General features: G+C 35.0%; 2 protein-coding genes across 3 annotated transcripts in view; both read right to left on the bottom strand.

Moving 5' to 3' along the window:
* Window positions 1–1,579: 1,579 nt before the first annotated feature.
* OR56B2 (olfactory receptor family 56 subfamily B member 2) overlaps window positions 1,580–24,374 on the bottom strand; it is a 42,219-nt gene continuing 19,424 nt past the window's right edge. For both annotated transcript variants that reach the window (XM_027765720.1, XM_014593025.2), the window contains exon 2: window positions 1,580–2,820. In XM_027765720.1, the coding sequence (XP_027621521.1) occupies window positions 1,856–2,820 (965 nt within the window). In that variant the 3' untranslated portion in view covers window positions 1,580–1,855. The remainder of the gene's footprint in view (window positions 2,821–24,374) is intronic.
* LOC102479256 (olfactory receptor 52N4-like) lies at window positions 14,902–15,920 on the bottom strand. The gene has a single exon (XM_006162002.2). It carries the CDS (start codon window positions 15,865–15,867, stop codon window positions 14,902–14,904), a length of 966 nt encoding a protein of 321 aa, XP_006162064.1. The 5' UTR covers window positions 15,868–15,920.

Genomic DNA, 24,374 nt, shown 5'->3' with positions numbered 1-24,374 from the left:
AATGGATGAAACACCATCATCACCAAGTTTCTGTAGGAATGAACTAAGAAAAATTAGATTTACATTTGGAGGTACAGGGAGGGCAGGTAAGAAGGAATAGTGTTTGGACTGTGATCAAGGACTCTTCTCTACTATTTTTGCTACAGGGAAATTCATACATTACTTTCACTGTTACCATTAATGTTTGTTTGGTTGCAGGAAAATGGATTTTCACAATCATGTCAATAGATATGAAATCTGAGAAATAGAAATGTAAACATTTCCAAAGAAAAAATTGTCTTTTAAAACATTTTTGCCTTCAAAGTGGATGGATGGATTAAATCTATATTGCTGAGACTGTAGTAATCAATTAGAATACTCTCAAATCTCTTTACAATTTATTTCATACTTATAACAAAAAAATTCTGTCACTATCCTTTCCCCCATTTTGTATGTCTGACAATGAATACCAGTTATTTTTAATAAAAAATATAATTGACATTTTTTGTAGAATTGTATTCTTTTCTGTATAAAGCCCAGCAGGATACAAATTGAAAGCATGTAAGTATAGAATGTTTCAATACCTCACACACATTCCTATGTTCGTTTATTCAATTATGTTTTCAAGTGTATATTTACATAACAACCTGAGATTCTTGGCAACCTCTTAATGATGTTAGGCTATGAAAAATAATCGGATAAAATCGGTTCTGGTTTTCAAGACATTTATTTTCAAATGAGGTCGATGATGTATTCTACGACATTATAGAAATTCACCCATACTTTAGATTATTATGAATGTATATTAAATTATGAATAATTAACTGCTCAAATTTTGAGATAAGAATAAAGGTGGTAATGATAGAAATAACAAAACACAATAACTGTTTCTAAATTTATATTCATTTATTCAACAATAAAGTAATATTTGTATATTTTTATTAATTAAAATAACAAAAATGAAATAAAGAAAACTCTTGAATTCTATAATGTGGATGTAGCTTCTGATACATTTTTTAATAAACAATTGGTACATGTTTTGACAAAAATGTTGCATAGCAATATAAGAAACATAAATTCTACCTTTTTCAGTTAATATGTTTTAAAGATGTTCAAAAATCATTATACAGTATTCTTATGATTAAATAAGAGTACATAATTTATTTACAAAATTTCTTTAACCATTTCCTTATGAATAGAGATATAATCATTCCTTTATTACAGGAAACATTGCCACACATATTTATGTAGAAAATACTTTATATATATGTATATACACATATATACACACATATATCTACACATATATTGTTACATATTTAAACAACATTGTTTAAATATATAGTCATAAGACTATCAGCATCCCATTAATCTTTTCTTTTTTTTTTTTTTAGATTTTTGTCATAGGGCGTGTGTGCTTTCAGGAGAGAGACAGAGAGACAGTAAGAAGCAAAGGGACAAATCACACCCCAAGGGCAATGGCCATTCCACAATCTCTTCTCTTCCATTATTCTGGAATTTTGGTCATGCATGCACATATTCCTGAGGTGATTTTCAAGCCACCAGGTCCAGGATTTGAACCGAGGTTGGCCATGTGGAAATCCAGTGCCTTAGCCACCACACCACCTGCTGACCCCACATGATATTAATCTTCATGATGACAATTTCAGCTTGACATACATATTTCTAAAAAGCATGTCCATCTCTTTATTCCAAAATGTATTTTATTCCAAAACTTTTTTTCCTATGCTGATTTCCTATGCTGCATAAAATGCTACCACAGTGTCTTTGTCCCTTATTTCTGCTATTGGCACACACTAGAAAGTATTACGGATAAATACGTGGGGAGTATACTCAATGTGGGTATCTTCTTCAGTTAGTTTCCCTTGATGTCTAGCCTAAGCACTTTGTACAAGCTATGCCTGAGCTCCTTGTTCTTGAGAGCATATACCATGGGATTGAGAGCAGGGGGGATGACATTGTGTAGCACATTGAGTATAACTGGGATGAGGGGAACTCTCATTCCTGCACTGTGGGTAATAGAAATGACAATAATGACTGTGTAGAAAAAGAAGATTAGTATGAGGTGGGAAGTGCAGGTACTTAAGGCCTTAGATACAGCTTCTGCTGAGTTCAGATTCAGCACAGAATGAAGTATTAAAGCGTAAGATAAAATAATCAAACACAGGTCACTACCCATCAGTGTCCAAGCCAGAATTAGTTGGTTAATACTGTTGATTGTCCTGTCATCACAGGAGAGGCTAGTGACTCCAAGATTAGAACAAAGGCAGTGTTCAATACGATTCCTGGAGCAGTAGTGTCTTTGGGCGGCCAACACAGGCACTGAGACGGGACACAGGCTGTTTCTGAGTGCCATGAACACAGCTGTTTTGATCACAAAAGATTCAGTAACTATTGATGGGTATCGTAGTGGTCGACAAATGGCTACATATCTATCTATAGCCATGCAGACGAAGATGCCTGACTCCATTCCCACAAAACAGTGTATGACATACATCTGAACAAAGCACTCAGGGAGGCTGATAGTCTTGGCATCAAACCATAAGATGGCCAAAATCTTGGGCATGATGGTGGTAGCCAGGCCCATGTCTACTACAGCCAAGATGCCCAGGAAATGGTACATAGGCTGGTGCAGTGCTGCCTCTTGATTGATGATGATCAGGATAAGAATGTTGGCACTGAGAGCTAAGAGATAAATCAGAGCCAGAGGTAGGGAGAGCCAGTGTTGCCAGCTGTGAATGCCTGGGAATCCCATCAGGATGAACTCAGAGACCTGGAAGTTAGAGCTGTTGGAATCTCTGAGGTCCTGGAGCATCCTCACTAAAAGAAAAAATAGGGAACCAGCAGTTAGCGTAATGGCTATGTCGCTGGACTCCCACGTAGTCGACCGCGGTTCGTGTCCCGGACCCGGTGGCTTAAAACTCACGCCGGGCGCGTGTGCGTGCGTGCCCAAGATCCCGAGAGGAGAATGGAGGAGAAGGGATTGCGGCGTGACCATCCCCCCTGGGGGGTGATTTCTCGCTTTCTGTCTCTATGTCTCTCTCTGTCTGTCCGGCGAGCGCACGCGCCCTACAGTGAAAATCTCACACACAAAAAAAATTTCTATGCTTAGTTATCGTTGAAAAATTGCTGAGAAAGGGACTATCCGTGATCATGACATTAAACAAGGATTCAGCATAGTCATTATTCTGATCCCAACATTTACATTTATTAGTAATTTATTATGAAACAGAATTTCGGCATGTAGTACAGTCTATGTGTTTACTTAGTTAATCAACCATAAAACTCTACAAGCAATTTATTTCCACTCTCTCACAACAGAAGAAGAGAAAATAGAAGAAATCAGGCCTTTGTTCAAGATCTTCCATGTAGCAAGAAATAAAACTGGCCAAGGTGAAATCAATCTGGTATCACAACCCAGGATCTTACTTTGGGCTTTGATAATTTATTTTTTCCTTAGAGATCTAATATAGAGACTGATTATCGGGAATTTTATTTTTCTAAGAGGTTTTGGCCTTAGGGCACATGTGCTTGCCAGAGAGATAGTGAAAGGGAAAGTGAGAAATCACTCCCCAGAGGGATGGCCACACTGCAATCCCTTCTTCTCCAGTTTCCTGGGACTTCAGCATGCATGCACATGTGCCCAGTGTGAGTTTTAAGCTACTGAGTCCAGGACTTAAACTGCATCGGTCCCATTCTAGTCCCTAAAGATGTCATTCTTGCTTTTACTTCATGCCGTTCACCCTTGTTCTAACTGTGCTCCAATATTCTGGCCTCCTTGTTGTCTCTGGAAAACGCAGATGCGTAGGCCTTGGGGCCTTTAGACTCAGTTGCTCCCAGTGTCTGAGACATATTCCCAGACATCTGCTTGGATCACCCTCTTATTGATTTATCATGTTTTTTTAAGAGATTTTTGCTATAGGGCATGTGCACTCGCTGGAGAGACAGAGGGAGACAGAGAGACAGAAAGTGAGAAATCATCTCCCAGAGGGAATGGCCATACTGCAATCCCTTCTCCATTCTCCTCTCAGGATCTTGGGCACATATGACTGGCATGAATTTTAAGCTACCAGGTCAAGGATTCGAACAGCGTTTGATTAAGCGGGAGTCCGGTGATGTAACCATCACACCACCTGCTTGGTGTCTCTTTCCCCATCCACTTACCTACTGTGTCTCAGGTCTTTTCCAATCACAGGGTTTCATACTACAGCCAGACCCTAGCCTCTGTAATCCAGATTCTCACCTAACCCTTTGCTAACTTTTCTTTTTGTCATAGCACTTTTTTTTCCTAAATAGAGAGTTTTGCCTTAAGGCACATGTGCTTGCCAGAGAAAGAGAGACAGAGACAGTCAGAGGGAAAGTGAGAGGGAGGATGGGCTTGTTGCAATCCTTTCTCTTCCAGCACCACTTCTGCCTCCCATCTTGGGCAATCGTACTCATGAGCCCAGCGTGATTTTCAAGCCACCAGGTCTGGGACTTGAACCATGGTTGGTCAGTTATGTTCAGCAATATAACTGTTATGCCATCTGCTGGCCCCAAATCTTAAGAGTTTTTACACTTCAAAACATTTTAAGTAGAAAATTAGATTACAAGATACATGGAAAAGATCTTTTCATAATGTACTTGAGAATTTATGAAGCACTGATGTGTCTAGTTTTGCACAAAAATGTATAAGATTACATTAGTATACCCATTTTATAGTGAGGTAACTCATGTTTAAAAGTGCTAACAATTTGTCTAAATCTAAGCAAATATAAATAGTTAAATGGTTTGGAAATCCAAGGGTTCTTTAAATCCAGTTGGTTATAGCTTTGTGTAATTTTGCCTTACTTGTCCATATTTTTGTTTCTTAGATCAGTCTATATAGTCACACTTTAATGAATGAAGCAGAAGTCAAACACACACACATACATACATAACATACTCCACAAACCAGTGAGTGTGAGATAAATGTTTTGATAGACTTACCAACAACAAATCTTCCTATACCTAACACTCTTTATTATATAGTATTTTACTAATAGTTGAATCTCAAAATTCAGAACAGATTTTTTAAATGTTTTTACTTGTGCCATAGTGTATTTTTATCATTACTTTCTTTTTAATAATTTCAAATATTAAGAATGCAATATAAAGACAATTTTTAAGCTGCATGTTAAAAGTATAGAATCTACAGAAGAGGTAGTGTAGATGTAGACTTGGTGCATATATGTGCACCTTATTCCAGATAATAGCATTATGTACTACTTGTAATGAAAAGAACTAAGGTTAATTAATGAAGTTGTTTCTACATAGTTTAATGCTTACAAAGAAACAATCAATAATCTTACTACATGCATTTTGTATCAAATTAAAGATATCTGAGATTGGAAAATAAGGAGATAAATATAGGTAAGATTACTAAAAGTGCAAATTGATACCTTAGTGCTCTGAAGGACACTATGCAGCAAAAAACTCTATTATCTAAGGTTTGGCGTTTTAATGCCCAAATCATAGTCTTGGGCATGCTGTATTGAGTACTTATAATAAGATTGTTCAATCAATGCAGAACAAGAATATAGATTCAACCTTAGTGAAAAGAACAACTAAAAGATTGTCTAACTGTCCAAAGAAGGAAAATAATGTACAACAATGTTTAGATTATTGACTCAATATGCATCGTCTCCCATAATTTCTAAAGGTATGGGAGATGTCATTTCACTGTTCTCTCCTAAGAGCCTCACACTTAATAAACACTACATTTATATTTGTTGTATGAATGAATACTTTTGGAGAAATAGGCAGTACATACGACCATGATTCTTGCATTATTTTGGAGAGCTTAGAGCTACTGAGAGATAAGTTGAAGATGTAAAGGATGGATGCCAGGGTGGGAGAGAGAAGGAGAGAGAAGATCATGTCAAAACAATAAAGGAATAAAATAAGATAGTGGATATATTAATAAGGGAAAATTTATAAATAAAATGAATGGCAGTAGAAAATGTGAAAAAAGATCATTCACATACATCTGTAAATACAATAATTATTCTTGATTACAAATGCTGATTAAAAAAATTCTCAGATTAAATGTGAAAACTTATTTCTGGAGAAACTTTAAATGCAAATGGATAAAGCGAATCAAGTATTATTACATAAGCAAAAAAATTTAGCAATATCAATATCAGATATAAAAAGTAGTAATTGAGTTAAAATGATAATTGTGAAAAAATATATTGGAGCCATTAGCAGAGTAATATATTTGTGACAGACCTAGACCTAGACACAAATCTCAACTTGAAAGAAATTAAAGTATAAAATGATAAAATCAGAGTTATGGTAAAAACATTTTAAATATATCTTTTGAAATAAAAATGTAAACTAAAATTGGTATATATTTGACAGCACTATTAATTTTGTACCAAAGGATTTAAATATAAACTTACATGCAAAAAAATAAAATCACAGATCATTTTAAGCAAACAAATACTTATAAATATCACTAATTTTCTAGGTAATAAGTTAGAAGTAACAAAGGGTATCATGAAGACCATGAAGCAAAATATAAAAATACCATAAAATACAGAAGGAATACAAGTATTTGGAAAAATTTAGCAATGTTATGAAATAAGTGAATTAAATTTAAAATAATATTGGAAGTCACAAAAGATAAAAAGTGCAAAAACAATGAGAATATTAAAATGTTATTAATGGGACCAGCAGTTGGCATAATGGCTATGTCACTGGACTCCCATATAGTTAACTGTGGTTTGAGTCCCGGACCAGTTGGTTTAAATTCACACCGGGCATGTGTGCATGCTTGCCCAAGATCCTGAGAGGAGAATGGAAGAGAAGGGATTGCGGCATGGCCATCCCCCCTGAGGGGTGATTTCTCACTTTCTGTCTCTCTATCTATCTCTGTCTGTCTTTCTGGCGAGTACATGTGCCCTATAGCAAAAACCTCTCCAATAAATAAATAAAATGTTACTAATGTAATTAAAATATTTAATAAATATATAACTTTGAATTCATGTATTACATATAAAATTCCATTTATGAATTAATGGACTAACTGCTTAAAAAAAGAAAATGTAGATAATGTCAGACTAAATTTAAAGAAGGATAAAAAACTAAAAGGGTAAATTACTGGAATTAAAAAAATATAAGAATTCTCTAAAAACTACATATATCTATTGATTTGTGCCAAATAATAATATTTCTTGGGAGGTCTGTAAGAGAATCTAAGTATCCTTTAGATTCTAGAATTTCCCATTGAAAACCACACAGACTATCAGAGACACTGCAAAGGCATAATAGTAACAAGGACAGGTGTGGATACCACAGACTACATGGGAAGCACTTAGGAAAAGAGTTTTGAACAGACATAAGAAAATAAGGTTCTTTGTTGAAAATTATCTATATGGTAATATCCAAATACCACACAATGCATGCATGCTTTATATTGTATGCTGTAAAGATGTACACAATTAAATGTAAATAAGAAAGTGTAAAATAAAGTAAAATTAGGAAAAAGGAAAGCCATATATGTGTGGATATGTCATTCTTAAAGGTCAGTAGAAATTTAAACATTTTGGATGAAATTTCAGCTCTACGGGACTATGAACTTGAAAACATTACTTTAGCCTCTAGAATTGTTGATTCTATTCTATAAAATAGTGTACTTCATTCTAGCTCGAGTTCTGTTACAAATTAAATCCTATCAAACTCATTCATTAAATCTTTGCCAGACAGAGGAGAATAAATATTTGTATAGTTAACTTAAACCAGGGTCTTGTCGTTTTTCAAGTAAGGTTTGATTCCCAAAACTGCTAATTAAGAGTCAGAAGACTGAGAAAAATATATGGATGAATACTTAGAAATTCAGTAGAGCTGGAGAATTATGACTTCTGATACAACCAGATAAACATTGGGATTGAAAAATTTTGAGACTTATAAAGATCCAAAGTGACTAATAAAACACAATATAATAACAATTAATATTATTATAAAGGATATTGGTGCTAATATACTTTATTATAATTTAATTGTTTACATATTAAGACATAATGATTATGCAAAATCTAATGTTTTATCTTATCGGGTGCTATAATTTTCCAGTATTCAGGTTTATTTGGCATGGAATCTAGTCATGATTTCTGTCATCACTGGAGGGTTAATATAGAGATACTCTTGTCATAGTTTAATCCTACTTTCCCATAACGTATTTCCAAATCTTTACAAAATGTTGAAAAGACTGGTTCTGGCCCCTGCTATGTACTTACTGTGGGAGTACTGTGCAGGACTCCTTGTGAATAGTGATCTTTAGTATATTTAGATCTGGTTTACAGCTACTGAAAATGGACTGTAAGATTTTATGACCAATGCAGAGAAATTTAGGGGCCTAATGAAGTGGAGAAAAAGTCAGTTCCCTAGAGAAATGAAATCTAAGCCAGCCTAAAACCTGTCAATCTCAGGGGGGGTGACTGTAATTAGGGACATGTACTGAAATCATATAATTTAGCTAAGGTCTTAATTTGAGTAAGATGGATCTAACTTTTACTAAATATAGATATAAAAGGACTTTAGTATCTAATTGTTAGGATAGATTTCTCTTTAAAGAATGCTTTTAGAGAGTTTTTTTTTTTAAACAAAAGTAGAATATAAACCTTTTATTATATTCTTAAGTTTTGTATATACAGAATCTTCAAAGGGATTTTCTCTCCACTTATGTCTCCAAGACACTGCAAGAATAATTGGGTTGGTGAACTCTAGAGATCAGATAATACTGAGTGACTGATAAACCACCAGAGGATAAACTTGGTATTCTTGTTTCCTCCTATATTTGGGTAAGGTAGTCTGAGCTTTGTTACTCAGAGGGAAGTGAAGACAAGGTTCTTAGCTGTTTGATAGGGTGCAGAGTTAACTGATCCTTCCTGAGTAACTGTTAGGATTTGAATGTGTCCTCTTAAAGTGTATGGGTAAAAATTTGGTTGTACTGTGAAAGTATTAGGAAGGTGAGGTTCAGTCGTGGTTGACAGGTTGACTGCCACTGCATATGGCAATACCTGAGTTCAGATCCCCGGATGACCTGAACATGCCAGCCATGCCCATGATCCCAGTTATCTGGAAGACTGGGAGAGGATCACGGGTTGGCAAAACCCTGTGTGTAGTCTCTCTCTCTTTTTACAAATAAATAAATGACAAAAAATGGAGTGAAAGCTTAATATGACTATGGTTTTGAGAGGTGGTGCTTTTGGGAGGAGATTAAGATTATGTTGTCAGAGTGGGAACATCATGATTGAGTCCTGGTGGGTTTATAAGAAGAGATGAAGAAAGCAATCCATAAAAAAAGTTAAGAAACTTGTACATCATATATTTAATAGATTATAGAGATAAATTGGGAATTCATATGTTCATTATTTCCTTTTACCTCATCCCTACCACCCAAACATTTTCTTACTCCTACAACTAAAATAAAATTTCTTTGAATCATATTTTAGATGGTTTTGAGGCCTATTTCATATTCTGTTTTTATTAATTCTTTTTCTTTCTTCAACAGCACATTTCCTGCATTGGTAACAAAACTAAAATTACTGAATTTAAAAAATATTCCCTCTTTCACAGGACCAGCACATAGCATGATAGTTAAGTTGCTGGACTTCCACGTAGTTGACTATGGTTCGAATCTAAACTTGGCAACTTAGAAAACTCACACCAGGCATGCATGCATGAGTGCCCAAAATCCCTAGAGGAGAAAAGATTGCAGTGTGGCCATCCCCGTGGAGGGGTGATTTCTCACTCTGTTTCACTGTTTCTCCAGCAAGCACACATGCTCTATAGGAAAAATCTCTCCAAAAAAAATCCCTTTTCTCATTATTTGACTCTCTTAACAGTTGTAAAATATATCTAAGTGTAAGAGTTTACTTTATTCAAGTATGCATCTTCAGTGTCTAGCAAAATATCTCAAATTTTGTAGACATGGACTAAAACAGACTTCAAAAAACACACAATATTCTCTTCCAAAATGTGAAATTTTTTTCTGCCTTTGCAAGTTGTTTTACATGTGTACAAATAAGAAAAAATAAAATATTTATTTATTTATATATTCTCTTCCAAAATGTGAAATTTTTTTCTACCTTTACAAGTTGTATTACATGTGTACAAAAAAGAAAAAATAAAATATTTATTTATTTACTCACAAAAATACACTTAATGAACTGTTGGCATCTGCTGGCAAGCTTAAGAGTAACATCTCTCTGAATGGTAATGCTGTCAGCATTCTCCCCAGGACTTGGTCCTATAAGAAGGTCATTTTGTATGCTGTAATGATGGACAGTGAATTAATGTAAATAAATAAATTTAAATTAAAAAAATAAAGCAAATTTAAATAAATAAATCAATAAAAAGAGGTTAAGATGTTTAAAAAAAAAAGAAGGAAAGTTAGAAAAAAGAAAAACGCAGAAGCAGAGATGCAGTGAACACAGACGAGCTGTGCTGCTCAGTCATGCTGACCTTCTTTATTTATACATTTTACCAGGCATAGTAAATTGTTTTGCAAGCTTTCAAGGATGAAGTTGAAGTTCTACAGTTAGAGATAAACGCTTTAGTGTATGCATTTTTCGGTCTTGTTACTATCATGTGTGATCCTGTTATGAGTCATAGGTCCAAGCCAGATTACTTGTCTGTAAATGTGGTGTTCCTCTGCAACTCCAAGGAAGGCTATCTGAGTATGCATCAAAGAAGATAATGTGTAAGCCATAAATATTTTATAGAACAGATCTCACATGACTTAGCTAGGATCAGGATGTTTCCTGAGCATCGCAGATGTTTCTACAGAGCCCCTAACTTCTAAGATATGTGTCAGTCAGCTCAGGTGGGTAATTAATGAGGCATGTAGATGTAACTGCTTAATGTTGCAAAGCTGTATACATTCACATTGAACATTTAATGTCAACGATGTTCAAACATCTTCATTTGCTGGACATTTTAAGAAATAAAGATCTTCAAGGGGCCAACAGGTGGTATGGAGGTTAAGATCTTGGACAACCAGTTTCAGGAGATGAAAAAATCCTTCCTTGGGGACTAGCAGATAGCATAATTGTTATATCACTGGACTCCCATATAGTCAACCATGGTTTGAGTCCTGGATCCAGTGGCTTCAAACTCATCCTAGGGACATGTGCATGTGTGCCCAAAATCCCAAGAAGAGAATGGAGAAGGGATTGCAGCATGGTTAACCCCCCTTGGAGGGTGATTTCTTGCTTCTGTCTCTCTGTCTTTCTCTGTCTCTCTGGTGAGAGCATGCACCCTATAGCAAAAATTTCTCTTAAAAAAGGAAAATCTTTTCATGACTTAAAGGAGAAATTCCATCCTGAAAAAGAATCAAGTAGGATTTCTGGAGGTAAAAATTATAATGCAGGAAGTCAAAACCTCTACTGAAAGTAACAGCAGATTAGACCATGCAGAAGAAAGAATATCTGACTTTGAAGACAAAACTTCCAATTTGGCCCAAGCAACTGAAAAGAATGGAATAACAACTACTAAAACTCAGGACAACATATGGGAAATCCTAGACATCATTAAACAGATGAATATCCACATCATAGGTATTTCAGAAAGCAAAGAGACAGGCAAAGGCATAGGAAATCGCTTTTAAGATAATATTAACTGAAAATATTCCAAATTTACAGAGGCATGTGGACATCCAAATCCAGGAAATACGAAGGACACCAATAGATATAAGATCCTCTCTAAGACATATCATAGCCAAATTGGTAAAAATCAAAGACAAAAAAAAATTCTAAAAATGACAAAAAAGAAATGCTAAGTTACTTACAAAGTTTACCCCATTAGACTAACATTAGATCTCTCAACTGAAACAATACAGGGAAGGAAAAAATAAGAAGACATATTTAAAATGCTGAAAGGAAAACGATTTCTGCCAAGAATACTCTATCTGGTGAGTTTATCCTTGAAACAGTAAGAAGAAATAAAATTATTCCCAATAAACAAGTGCTGGAAGAATTTGCCAAAACTGGGCCCAGCAGTTAATGTAATGGCTATATCTCTGGACTCACATGTAGTCAATCATAGTTCAAGCTTCAGACCCAGTGACTTAAATACACACCCAGCACGTGTGCATGTGTGCCCAAGATCCCAAGAGAAGAATGGAGGAGAAAGAATTGCGACGTGGCCATCCCCCCGGGGGGTGATTTCTCACTTTCTGTCTCTCTGTCTCTCTCTGTCTTTCTGGCGAGTGCATGCACCCTATAGCAAAAACCTCTACAAAAAAAAAAAAAAAAGAAAGAAAGAAAGAAAGAATTTGCCAAACTAAATCTGTTCTTTAGAAAATACTTAAGGAAATATTGCACCAGAAAAATTAAAGGGAGATAAATATAAGTAAGAGAACATAAGAGGACAAAAAGGATAAATTCAAACATACTGATAATATTGAATATGTGGATTTTATTTCCCTACTAAAAAGCTAAAAATGGAGATTCATCTATTCTACAAACAAGTAGGGTTAAGAATAAATTAATCAATTGTTTGATAGACAGTTCTCCCAACAGATTTTAATTTATATATTTATCATAACCATTATTCATTATATAAAACTAGATTACAGAGGAAAAGTCAAAAATATTACAAGTAGCTGAGTCTTTCTTTGGAATGAATTTAAAGAAAGCTAAAAACAAGAAGGTTGTAAAGCCTACAAATCACCAATCGGACTTTACAGTGTCTTTGAGGAGAGATACTGTAAAGCATCTCTTAAAACATCTCTTCCTAATTTTGTTTTGTTTTTGCTTTTTAAGGATTTATTTCAAATCAACACCAGAGTATTGTCCCAGCTTGAATGGCTATTCTTAAAAGTCAAAACAAAGAATAACAAGTGCTGTTGCTGTTGTAGAGAAAGGAGAACTCTTCAGCACAGTAGGTTGGATGTAATCAGTACAGCCATTACAAAAGACAGTATGGAGATTCCTAAAGAACTAAAACTAGAACTATTATGATCCAGTAATCCTACAACTGGCATAAACTCAAGGGAAAAGAAATGAGTATATCAAGGACATATCTGTACTTCCATGTTATTTTAGCAACATTCACAAAAGCTGAACTACATTAAAGAAAATTAATTGCCCAAAACAATTGAATGGTGAAGAAAATGTTATATATTCACAAAATAGAATATTATTTGACCATGAAAAGGAGAAATACAGTCATTTGGAGCAACACGGACAGACCTAGAGGATCTAATGCTAAGAGAAATAAGGCAAGCACTGGAGGACAAATTCTATATGTCCTCAGTTATTAATAGGAGCTAAAACACTTGATTGCATAGAAGTGAAGAATGTAACAGTGGATGCTGGAACTTGGAGAGAGAGAGGTAGAAGGGAGGATGAGAACATGAGTAATAGATACCAGAGTGCAGATGAATGGATAGAGTGAGTTCTAGAGTGGAATTGCCCAGCAAATTAAAGATAGTGAATGACAATTCAACACATACTTCAAGATAATTAGAAATGTAGATTTCAAATGTGTATACTACAGGTAGTGATGAATGCTTGAGATGGTAGATGTGTTCATCACACTGAATTTTTCAATACACAAGGGATATATATTCTGAATATCACACTCTTCCACATGAATATGTACAACTATTATGTGTAAAGTAGAAATTATATAGTAAAATTTATCAGGTTAAAAGGATATGTGGTCTATATATACAATGGAATATTATTCTGCCATCCAGAATATGAAATACTGTCATTCATGACAACATAAATAAAGCTGGAGGAAACAATGGTAAGTGAAATAAGGGAGGTATGAAAAATAAATACTGCATGACCTCACTAATTAGTGGAAGCAAAAAGATTTTATTTTATAGTAGTGAAGAGGGAAGTAGAAAATATCAGAAACCAGAAAAGGGAGGGAAATAGGGGAACCAGGAGAAAGAATTTGATTATTAGATTCAATAATCCTTCTAGGAGTTCTAGAGTACTATCACACAGTTAAGTATAGTTGATAAAAATTCAATGTATTTCAAAGAGTTAGAAGAGTGAATTTGAAATAAAAAAATATAAACAAAAAAATCTCAGCAAAAACTAATGATAAATGCTTCAGATGGTATGTTTATTGTTCTGATTTGATCATTACATAATATTAAGTACCTATGCATACTTTAAAAATACATACAATTCTTATTTATCAATTAAATATGTAACTACATAAAACTATATGTGTAGATATATAGTCTCCAGACTATACGGTTTTGAAGACCATCTTGCAAAGAACTGCATCTCTCTCTAGTCTATAGGGAAGCAGTTTTGTCTGAGCTAGGCTAGGAGCCATGTGATTATATGACTAATTTGTTTCCAACTTAGAAATGCAAAGGGTACAACATTGCACTGATGATCACAGGGATATTTTGTACTTTCTCCATCAGAAAGACAGTGTGAAGAAAATAGAGCAATTTTGGTAATGATAAAACACGTTTTCTAGAAGAAAATAACTATTATCTTTCAAAGCAGAAATTCCAATCATTAATAACAGTACAAACTAGCATCTTGGTTGTAAGATCCTCATCTACTTTATTCATGTTTTTTATAACTGACTCAGCTTCCCCTTATGTTTATTCATGGAAATGTGTGTTAAGGATGTAACAGTTCTTTGTAAGCATGAGAAGATGAAGAACTCATAGAGAGGGTGGTTCAGTGATATGAGATTCTGACGCCACTTAATGGGAATGTACTATTTAACACCCTCCCTTGTCATGCCATAATGGTACTTTCGGGGCATCCTTAGACCTGACAAAATGCTGATAAAAATACCTCTCTGTATCTATCTATTCCTTTCTCTTGGATCCTATTTCTTTTGCTTAGCTTCCATTCTTTCCCTTTTCTTTCTCTTCTCTGACAAATGTCCCTTTCATATTTTGTGGGATTTTGAGTCCTCAGAACCTGAAATGATCCTTATGACACAGTCTCGTATCTGCTTGGTTTTCACTCCATACACAATAGGGTTCATAGTGGGAGGCAGGAGCAGATAAATATTGGCTACAATAATGTGGCAAGATGGTGGGATTATGTGGCTCCCAAAGCGGTGAGAAAAGAAACAAAAGAAAGCTGGACTGTAGGAGAAAACAATGGCAAAGATGTGGGCCGTACAGGTGCTGAAAGCCTTCTGCTGAGCTGTTCTTGAGGACAGGCTAACCACTGCCCGGAGGATCATGGTGTAGGAGACTGTGATGCACAGGATGTCAAAACCCCCAATGAACAGGGCAATTAGTAATCCATAGATGATATTCACCTTAATATTTCCACAGGACAACTTGGCAACAGACATATGATCACAGTAAGTATGATGTATTACATTGCCTCTACAGTAGGGTAGTTGCTTTGTGATGAAAATCAAGGGAATTATGAGCAACACTGCTCTCAGGAAAGTACTGAGACCAACCTTTGCAATGACAGGATTGGTGAGGATGGTTGAATAGCGCAGAGGATAGCAGATGGCCACATAGCGGTCCAGGGCCATAAGCATGAGCACCCCAGACTCCATTCCTGTGAAGGTGTAAATGAAGAACATCTGGACCAGGCAATGATCAAAGGTAATTTCCTTAAGATGAAACCAGAAGATACAGAGGGCTTTGGGGATTGTAGTAGAGCACATGACAAGGTCAGTAAAGGAAAGCATGGCCAAGAAGTAGTACATGGGCCTGTGCAGAGAGTCCTCACAGCAGATGAGGTAGAGGAGTCCACAGTTCCCAACCACAGCCACCACATACATGGAGCAGAAAGGGAAGGAAATCCAGACATGCATGTCTTCCAGTCCTGGGACTCCATTAAGAATTAATGAAGTTGGGGTCAGGTCTGTTTGGTTCAACACCAGCATGATTAGGCTGACACGATCTTGAAAAATCCTGTGTTTTTATATATATTTTTTCTTGGTTTTTGATCCTCCTAAATTAAAACAATAATAATAAAAGAAAAAAGTCTCAGCTGTGATCTCTTGTTCTGCCTCTCTGTTTCTGTTTCTCTGTGTTTTGTTCACTAAATAGTGCACTATAATATCAAACAACAAAACTTACAAGTCCAGGTAATGTTTACTTAAATATATTTAAGTAACAATATATAGTATGTATTGTTTATTGATCTATTTGTTTATCAATTCATTCAACATATACACAGTTAGTACCCAATACATGCCAGGCTCTATCCATATAATGTTATCTGCATGATTTTAAAACAGAAAAGGCATAGAAGCAGTGCTTATAAATTTAGTCAGGTATTAGAATAGTCAATGTTATGATCTTTCTGAAGCTATTTCTGTTATATCGTTTTTGAATATTCAGAACTTTACAGACTGCTACTTCAGTATTTTCTTAAGGAAAAACTCATTGATTACCTCCCCAATGACAAAACAGAGATGCTTGGGATATATTTATTTTTGTTCTTATTCTTAATTAATAGATAATAGTTATGCTTCCTATATATCAGTTACTATTCTAGTAATTTTATTTAACTCATTTAATCTTCACTGCAATCTGAGTGATATTTTTAGTAATCCTTACTTAACAACTGAGTAAATGGAAGCATTATGTCAATGAGGCTTTTTCATGTCCAAATTGTTATGTATTCACATTCAAACTGAACCCTTTTCTGACCATTTCTCTTCAAATACTTTTCTTCTAAATTTTGTCATTAGAATGTGTGTTTATTTTAGTACCATAAGGAGAATAATCAAAACAAAAATCTTGGACTAACAGGTGAATTGGAGGTTAAGGCAGCTGAATTCCATATGGCTGACTCCCAGACCCCATGGCTTGAAAAACACACTGGGTGCATTGTGTGATTATGCTCAAATTTCCGATAGGAGAATGGAGGAAAAGATATTGCAGTGAGACTTCTTCACCTCACCCCACTGGGGATGATTTCTCACTTTCCCTTTCTCTTTATCTCTCATAGGACAGCACACATTCCCAATGGCAAAAAATCTAAAAAACAAAACAAAACAAAATTTCTAGCTCCATCGTTCTGACTGTTGAAACCCACATTCCCATAGTCATGTATTCTCATATATTTCAGCTCTTTACTTGCCTGGACCTCTGGATTGTTAAAAATACACCTCAGGACCAGCAGTTGGTGTAATGGCTATGTCACTGGACTCCCACGTAGTCAACTGCGGTTCGCGTCCTGGACCTGGTGGCTTAAACTCATGCTGGGCACGTGTGCGTGCATGCCCAAGATCCTGAGAGTAGAATGGAGGAGAAGGGAATGCTGCGTGGCCATGCCCCTGGGGGGCGATTTCTCGCTTTCTGTCTCTCTGTCTCTGTCTGTCTGTCTGGCGAGCGCATGTGTCCTATAGCAAAAACCTATCTTAAAAAAAAAATACACCTCTTCTGCTTTTCTTCATAATTCCCTTGAAATGGATTTTTTTAATTATTATTTAATGCATGTTATTATATGTATTATCCCTTGCTTAGTATCCCTTTAGGATAGTTGCATTTTCTTTCCTAGTCAATGTTATTTTAATTATTTGCTTTGTTTTTGCTTAGTATTTGATGTAGATATCTCAAGATTTTGGACTTAATGCAAGAAATGGAAAAATGATTTTAGTTTATAACAATTAAAAACAATCTATCAATTCTGGTCCTTTTCTATACTGTCAGTTTCCTGGGAAATCTCTTTCCTCCTGCCTCTGAAATACAGCTGTTCCCTAGGTGTTCCACATGATTCTTACCCAGAAATCCCTCTTCATCTACTATATGTATTACATATTTATTTGTGGAATTAATCTAATTGAACTAAAAATCTGAACTCAGATAAGTAGACTTTCCACACAGACAGTGGCACAGCAGTAATACAACTGAATGTACATACGAGGAGGTTCTGGGTTTGCAACCAGTAGCCTCTCTATATATAGTGGGTGCACATAAACTTGCCAATTATCCTGACTAGCTGAGAAAGAGTGGATTACAGTATGAAGAAAAGTCTCTCACTCTCTTTCTCACGGGAAACTTACATCAATAAATTTAAGAATAATAATATAGAAAGCAAATTACCAAGGCTAGAGTTAAGGAATAACTATTTTTAACTGTTTTTTCTTTCTTACGTTTTACATTCAATCACTGTACATCTTTATAGCATACAAAATGAATTTTCCCACCATGAATATGTTCCAAATTAGTCCAGTCTGAACTATTACCAAAGATATCGTCAGCAGCAGATAATTTTTGATGACTCAATGTATTTTAGTATTTTATCATTATACTAGTATAAAATTTTTCTTATAAGTCACTCATAAACTAACAAGATTCTTAGTATTTAGGCAGATTTTCTTTTATATTTATATTTTCAGTGAACAGCAAGTCACTTAATACATATTGTATATCATGTATGCATATATACATATTAGAGAGAGATTTTTGCTATAGGGTTTGTGCACTCATCAGAGAGGCAGAGAGACAGAAAGCAAGAAATCATCCCCCAGGGGGGAATGGCCACTCCAAAATCCCTTCTCCTCCCAGGACGTTGGGCACACACGCACACATATCTGGCATGAGTTTTAAGCTGCCAGGTCCAGGACTCAAACTGTTGTCGACTATGTGGGAGTCTAACTATGTAACCATAACAAGTTCTGCTGGACTCAAGATATCAGATATTTTTTAATAAATAAACAGACTTTTAAGTAAGTGAATTCATGTATTTCATTCTTGAATTTAAACATTAAGCTATATTCTAAATATTAATACCTAAAAGGCATCAAAACTAACAGCAGAAGAAAGAAAATTACAGTATCTACCTCATATATTGCTAGAAAATTTAAATTTTCTAAAAGCTCAACATAAATTAGAGACAGCAATTAAAAATCCCAAGAAAGCAGAAAGAATTATATAATAGGTAATCCAGATGTGTTGGCTTGGGAAACAAAGTATTTGAACTATACTACAAATTGGCTAAAATTAATTTTTTTTTAAAAAATATATAGGTTTTACAATTTTAAAATGTTCATAAGAAAGAAAATCACATTCAAAATCCATGCCAAGACTGTGCAAACAAAAACATACTAACAGGAAAAAGGCACCAAAAATTGGAAAGAAAATATTAATTTCAGATAATACAGAAATGAACAGCAAGGAACATGGATCAAGATAACTTTGGGGGAACGATTCTTTTTATTTAATTAATTAATTTTTTTTTTTAGCTAGAGAGCACATGCACTCACCAGAGCGAGACAGAGAGAGAAAAAATGAGAAAGCATCTCCAACAGGGGATGGCTATGCAGCAATCCCTTCACGTACGTTTCTCCTTTTGAAATTCTGAACATGCACGCACACGTGCCCAGCATATTTTTCAGCCTGCTGGGTCTATGACTCCAATCTCACAGTCTGCCATGTGTTATCCAGCTACCTCAACCACCATGTCCCTGGCTACCTCTTAAGAAACAGTTTTTTAAAATATTTGATGGAGTACAATTTAAACTAATACAGCCAGTTTTTTCATTCACAACAAATTATCAGAAAACACTGAATAATCTTCTTCCTCGTTTTGTTGGTACTCAGTAGAAGTTTTAAAAATGGAACAATTAACCTGACCCTGACCCCATGGGCTAGTGGTTAAAGGAGCTGGATTCCACAGGCCGACCTCAGTTGGAATCTCAAGTCTGGTGGCTTGAAAAACATCCCAGGCAGAGGTGTGTGCATCCCCAAAATCATGACAGGATGGGAAATAGAGAAGAAATTGTGGCATGACTACTCCTTATTGGGGGATGCTTTCTACTCTCTCTCTCTCTCTTTTTTTTTTTTTTTTTTTTGTCTTTCCACCTCTCGTTGGAAAGCAATAGAGCACTCTGACAATTAAAAGTAATAACCAAATAAAATTAAAATAAAATGGAGCAATCACTTAAATCATATAGCAGCTTATTAGCTGATCTTCAATTTCTTTAGCATGTTGTCCTTAAATAGTTGCATGAATAATAAAAGCCTTGAAATTTGTATTTTGGAAAAAAGAATAACACTGTTTCACATAACAAGTTACCAAAATTGTCCAAATTTCTTTAAATGTGCACTTCAAAAAAGTGGGGCACATATACTCTATAAGATACTACTCAGTCATAAAAAACAAGACCCTGGCTTTTGATAGAAAGTGGACAAATACTGCTGAGTGAAGCAAGCGAGGCTATGAAGGACACACATTGTATGTCTCCACTTAGTACATCCTCACTGTCCCCACTCTGTGACTGAAACTGAAAGATTAGAGGATATAGAAACATGGAAAATGGTTATAGATACTTGATATAGTGTGGGAATAGGGTGGGAGAGGTGGAAGAATGTGAGAAAAGATATTAAGGAGAAAAACAGAGGGATAAGACATTTATGGGACACAGAAATGGATTATTAGCTGTTGATGATAACATGTATAGTATTCCCAGCTGATCTTGTGTGAACTGTATTCATGTTGGAAAATTCACTTTACAAGTAAGTGATGTATAGTGATTGAATGTATAAAAGAAATCAAATATATTAAATTTAAAAAGTAAAATAAATGTACATTTTGTATTTGCATACAACTTTGCATTTTTCAGATTACTTTCACAGGTAGTTTTAAAAGAAACAAAAGACATGCTAATATATTTCATACAGTACATATTTATGTAATTACATATACATGTGTATTTATTACATATACATACATATTATTGATTATCTTGAAAATAAAATAAACTTTGAAATTTTGGGTGGTAAATGTTTGACATATATGTATTAAATGGATATAAGTTATTGAAAAAAAAGATGTGTCACCACTCATTTTTTTTTCTTTTCTTCTTTTTTTTTTTTTTTTTTTGAGAGGTTTTTGCTATAGGGTGCGTGCGCTTGCCAGACAGACAGAGAGAGACATAGAGAAAGAAAGTGAGAAATCACCCCCCGGGGGGATGGTCATGCCGCAATCCCTTCTCCTCCATTCTCCTCTCGGGATCTTGGGCTCGCACGCACACGCGCCCGGCGTGAGTTTTAAGCCACCGGGTCCGAGACGCGAACCGCAGTCGACTACGTGGGAGTCCAGCGACATAGCCATTACGCTAACTGCTGGTTCCCTATTTTTTTCTTAATACATGCAAATAGTTCTTAATGTTCTGTATCCCATCAACAGGAACAAGTGGGGAAAGTCTAAGTACATATATTTCACAAACAAAATATATTTCTGAGATATCATGTGCTGTATTTTGAATAATATCTTTTCTAAATATGAAATAAATATCCTATTTAGATCCTTTGTGTTTTTTACAAATACAGCTTTAATATTAAAGCTGACTCTATTTTTACATAATACTTTTAGGTCTCATGTTCAATAAATTCACAAAACTCTCAGTATTAGACACAGCCTTATATGAATGTAATATAGTAACAACTACAAAGCAGATCACATTTTTTCCCAATACTTAAAATGATTTTAATATATGATAATATAATTGTAGGTATGCACAGCTATACTGACACATAAAATAGTAACATTAATACATGAATATCATTATAAAGTATAACTTTACAATAATTTTTCTATTCTTATTTCCAAATCTCATAGATAATAGAATTGTTTCTTTACTAGAATAGTTTTACTCTTTAAAACCATGTCCTTCTTTTGACAAAAAGTGGAAAAATATGGAAGATTTACTGCTGAGTGAGGCAAGTCAGGCTATGAAGGAGAGACATTGTATGTCCCCACTTAACATATACCGAATGTCTGCACTCTATGACTGAAACTGATTGACTAATGGTTGTACAAACACAAGAGATGGGTGTGAATGTCAGATGAGGTGTATGTGGAGGAGTGGGACTAATGAAGGACATTTGGAGAAGGAATACGGAGGTAGAACATTGACGGGATGGGGAAGGGTGGTGTTATCGGTTGAAGATATTTTGATCAATGGGACTGGGGAGAAATGTTCACATATTGAAATGCTCACATTGTAAGCTAAACAATGCGATTGAATGTATATACAAAAAGAAATAAATTAAAAACAAAAACAAAAACAAAACAAAAACCACGTTCTTTGTTTCATATGAAAGTGAGCTGCTACAGGTAAGTGATGCTACCTAAAATGGATAAAACAGTCTCTAGAAATGAACAAAGAAAAATTACACTTTCATCTTGAGGAACAAAGAGAAGGTGGATAAGAGGCAACAGTATTCCGACTATGATCACAGACTATTCTATCACTATCTCCATTTTTTCTTGACATGGAAGTGACTTACATCTGCCTTTCATCACAACTGAGCCTTGATTTCTATTTAGTTAGGAAAACAACATAGATATTCATAGTTATCATGAAAAGTTCAACTGAATTGTAATCTGAGAATTGGTTAAAGAAACATTTCCCAGGGAAATCTGTTCTTTCACAACACTTCTGCCTTCAAACACAGTGAGTGAAATCAAATCTGTATTTCTGAGAATATCATAAATAATTCACATGCATTCAAAGCCTTTCACCACTTTGTCTTATTAAAAATACCTCCTGTCACTAGCCCCCATTTTTATGTCCTTTGATACCTGGATAGCAAAACATTGAGCAGTAAGCAATCTGGTCGAGATGTTCAGTGTCTTCATCAAAAATTAATACAATCGTTCCATATAAGTACATACATGACTCAACTTCTAAATACCTTCATATTTGTTCTGTTGAACCAACCTCTTTAAAGAAAAATGTGTTACTTATCTCAAGAGGATTTCAGAACTTTAGAAACACAGGTGCTGGTGTGGGAATCAAACTTATCCTTATGGGAGAAGGAACAAGAGTGAAAGCTTTACATTCTTACTACCTATATATTGATTCATAAATAAGGCACAACTTCCTATGTGTGTATCTATATCTATGTGCACACACATATATATATATATATATATAAATATGCAGACAAGGGAATGAAAATGAACATAAGCTATTTTAAAATAGTAAATAGTGAAAATCAATGATGTTTAACATTTATTGTGCAGTTGTATGTCTTACTGTGTAAGTTGCTATGGGACTCAGTAGAAAGCACTTACTTACAGAGTGTTAGAATCACACACAGACACATTCATATGTTCTTGCATTCATTTTTTTCATGTCCGAACTATGAGGAAAGGATCAGATAACTCGGGCCCTGTTTGTAATTTTTGTTTTTGTTTTGCCTTTTATATATAAAGGTTATAATTTTATACAAATGAGTGTTTCTCTCCACTTCTGTTTCTAGAAGACATTATACAAAATTAGTGTTAATCCTTGTTTAACTATTTCTTAGTATTCTCTGAAAGAAACCATCTGGGTCTGATGATTTCTTTTCTGAAATTTCTTAAATTTACAATTCAAGTCCTTTAATAGTTATAGGGCTACTCAACGATGTCTTTCATACTGAATAAGCTGTAACAGTTTGTGTGTTGTGTGTGTGTGTGTGTGTGTGTGTGTGTGTGTGTGTGTGTGTTCTTGTTGTTAGTAAGAAGTGGGTTTCATTCATTTAGGATGTTAAATTTGTTTAGAGTGTCCATTGTATTCCTTTATATATTTTTGTTTCTTTCTATTGTTTATTTTTGGTTTTTGTATTTTGCTACAAGAAACATACGCTCATTAGAGCGAGACACAGAAAGAGAGGAAAAGTGAGAAATCACCCCCAGAGGGAAGGCCATGCTACTATCCCTTTTCCATTCTTCTCTTGGGATTTTGGGCACACATTCACATGCACCTGGTTTGTTTGTTTTGTTTGTTTGTTTGTTGTTTTGTTTTGTTTTTGTGGGGGTTTTTTGCTTGTTTTTGCTATAGGGTGTGTGTGCTCACCAGAAAGACATAGACAGAGAGATAAAAAGCTAGAAATCACCCCCCAGGGGGGATGGCCATGCCATAATCCCTTCTCCTCCCTTCTCCTCTCAGTATCTTGGCCACTTGTGCACAGGTGCCCAGCGTGAGTTTAAGCCACAGGGTCTGGGACTTGAACTGTGGTTGACTACATGGGAATCTAGTGATGTAGCCATTATACAAACTGCTGGTCCCTGGTTTGGTTTTTCAGGCTGCTGGATCTGGGATGATTGCTCATGTGGGAACCAGGAAACAACCTCCATGATAGCTGCTGGTCCCACCCTTATTATTCTTTAAGGTCTGCAGAATCTTTACTAATACGTCATTCCTGATAATGGCAATATCTTTCTTTTCTCTTTTCTTTAACAAGTAATGCCAAAATTTGCAGATTTTATTGATACAGTCTAAGAACCAATTCAGTGGTCATTAAATTTCTCTGTATTTTTCTGTTTCCAATTTTATTGATTTCACTCTTACATCTAATGTTTCCTTTCATTGACTTACTGTGGGTTTACATTCTGAGTCTTCTAGATTTTTGAGAAGCTTTATTTTTATAAAGTTTATTTAATCAT

Source organism: Tupaia chinensis, unplaced genomic scaffold (assembly GCF_000334495.1).
Source record: "Tupaia chinensis unplaced genomic scaffold, TupChi_1.0 Scaffold139491_1, whole genome shotgun sequence".
Taxonomy (NCBI): Eukaryota; Metazoa; Chordata; class Mammalia; order Scandentia; family Tupaiidae; genus Tupaia; species Tupaia belangeri.
Note: the sequence above shows the minus strand (reverse complement) of the source record. Positions and strands in the feature narration are given on the sequence as shown.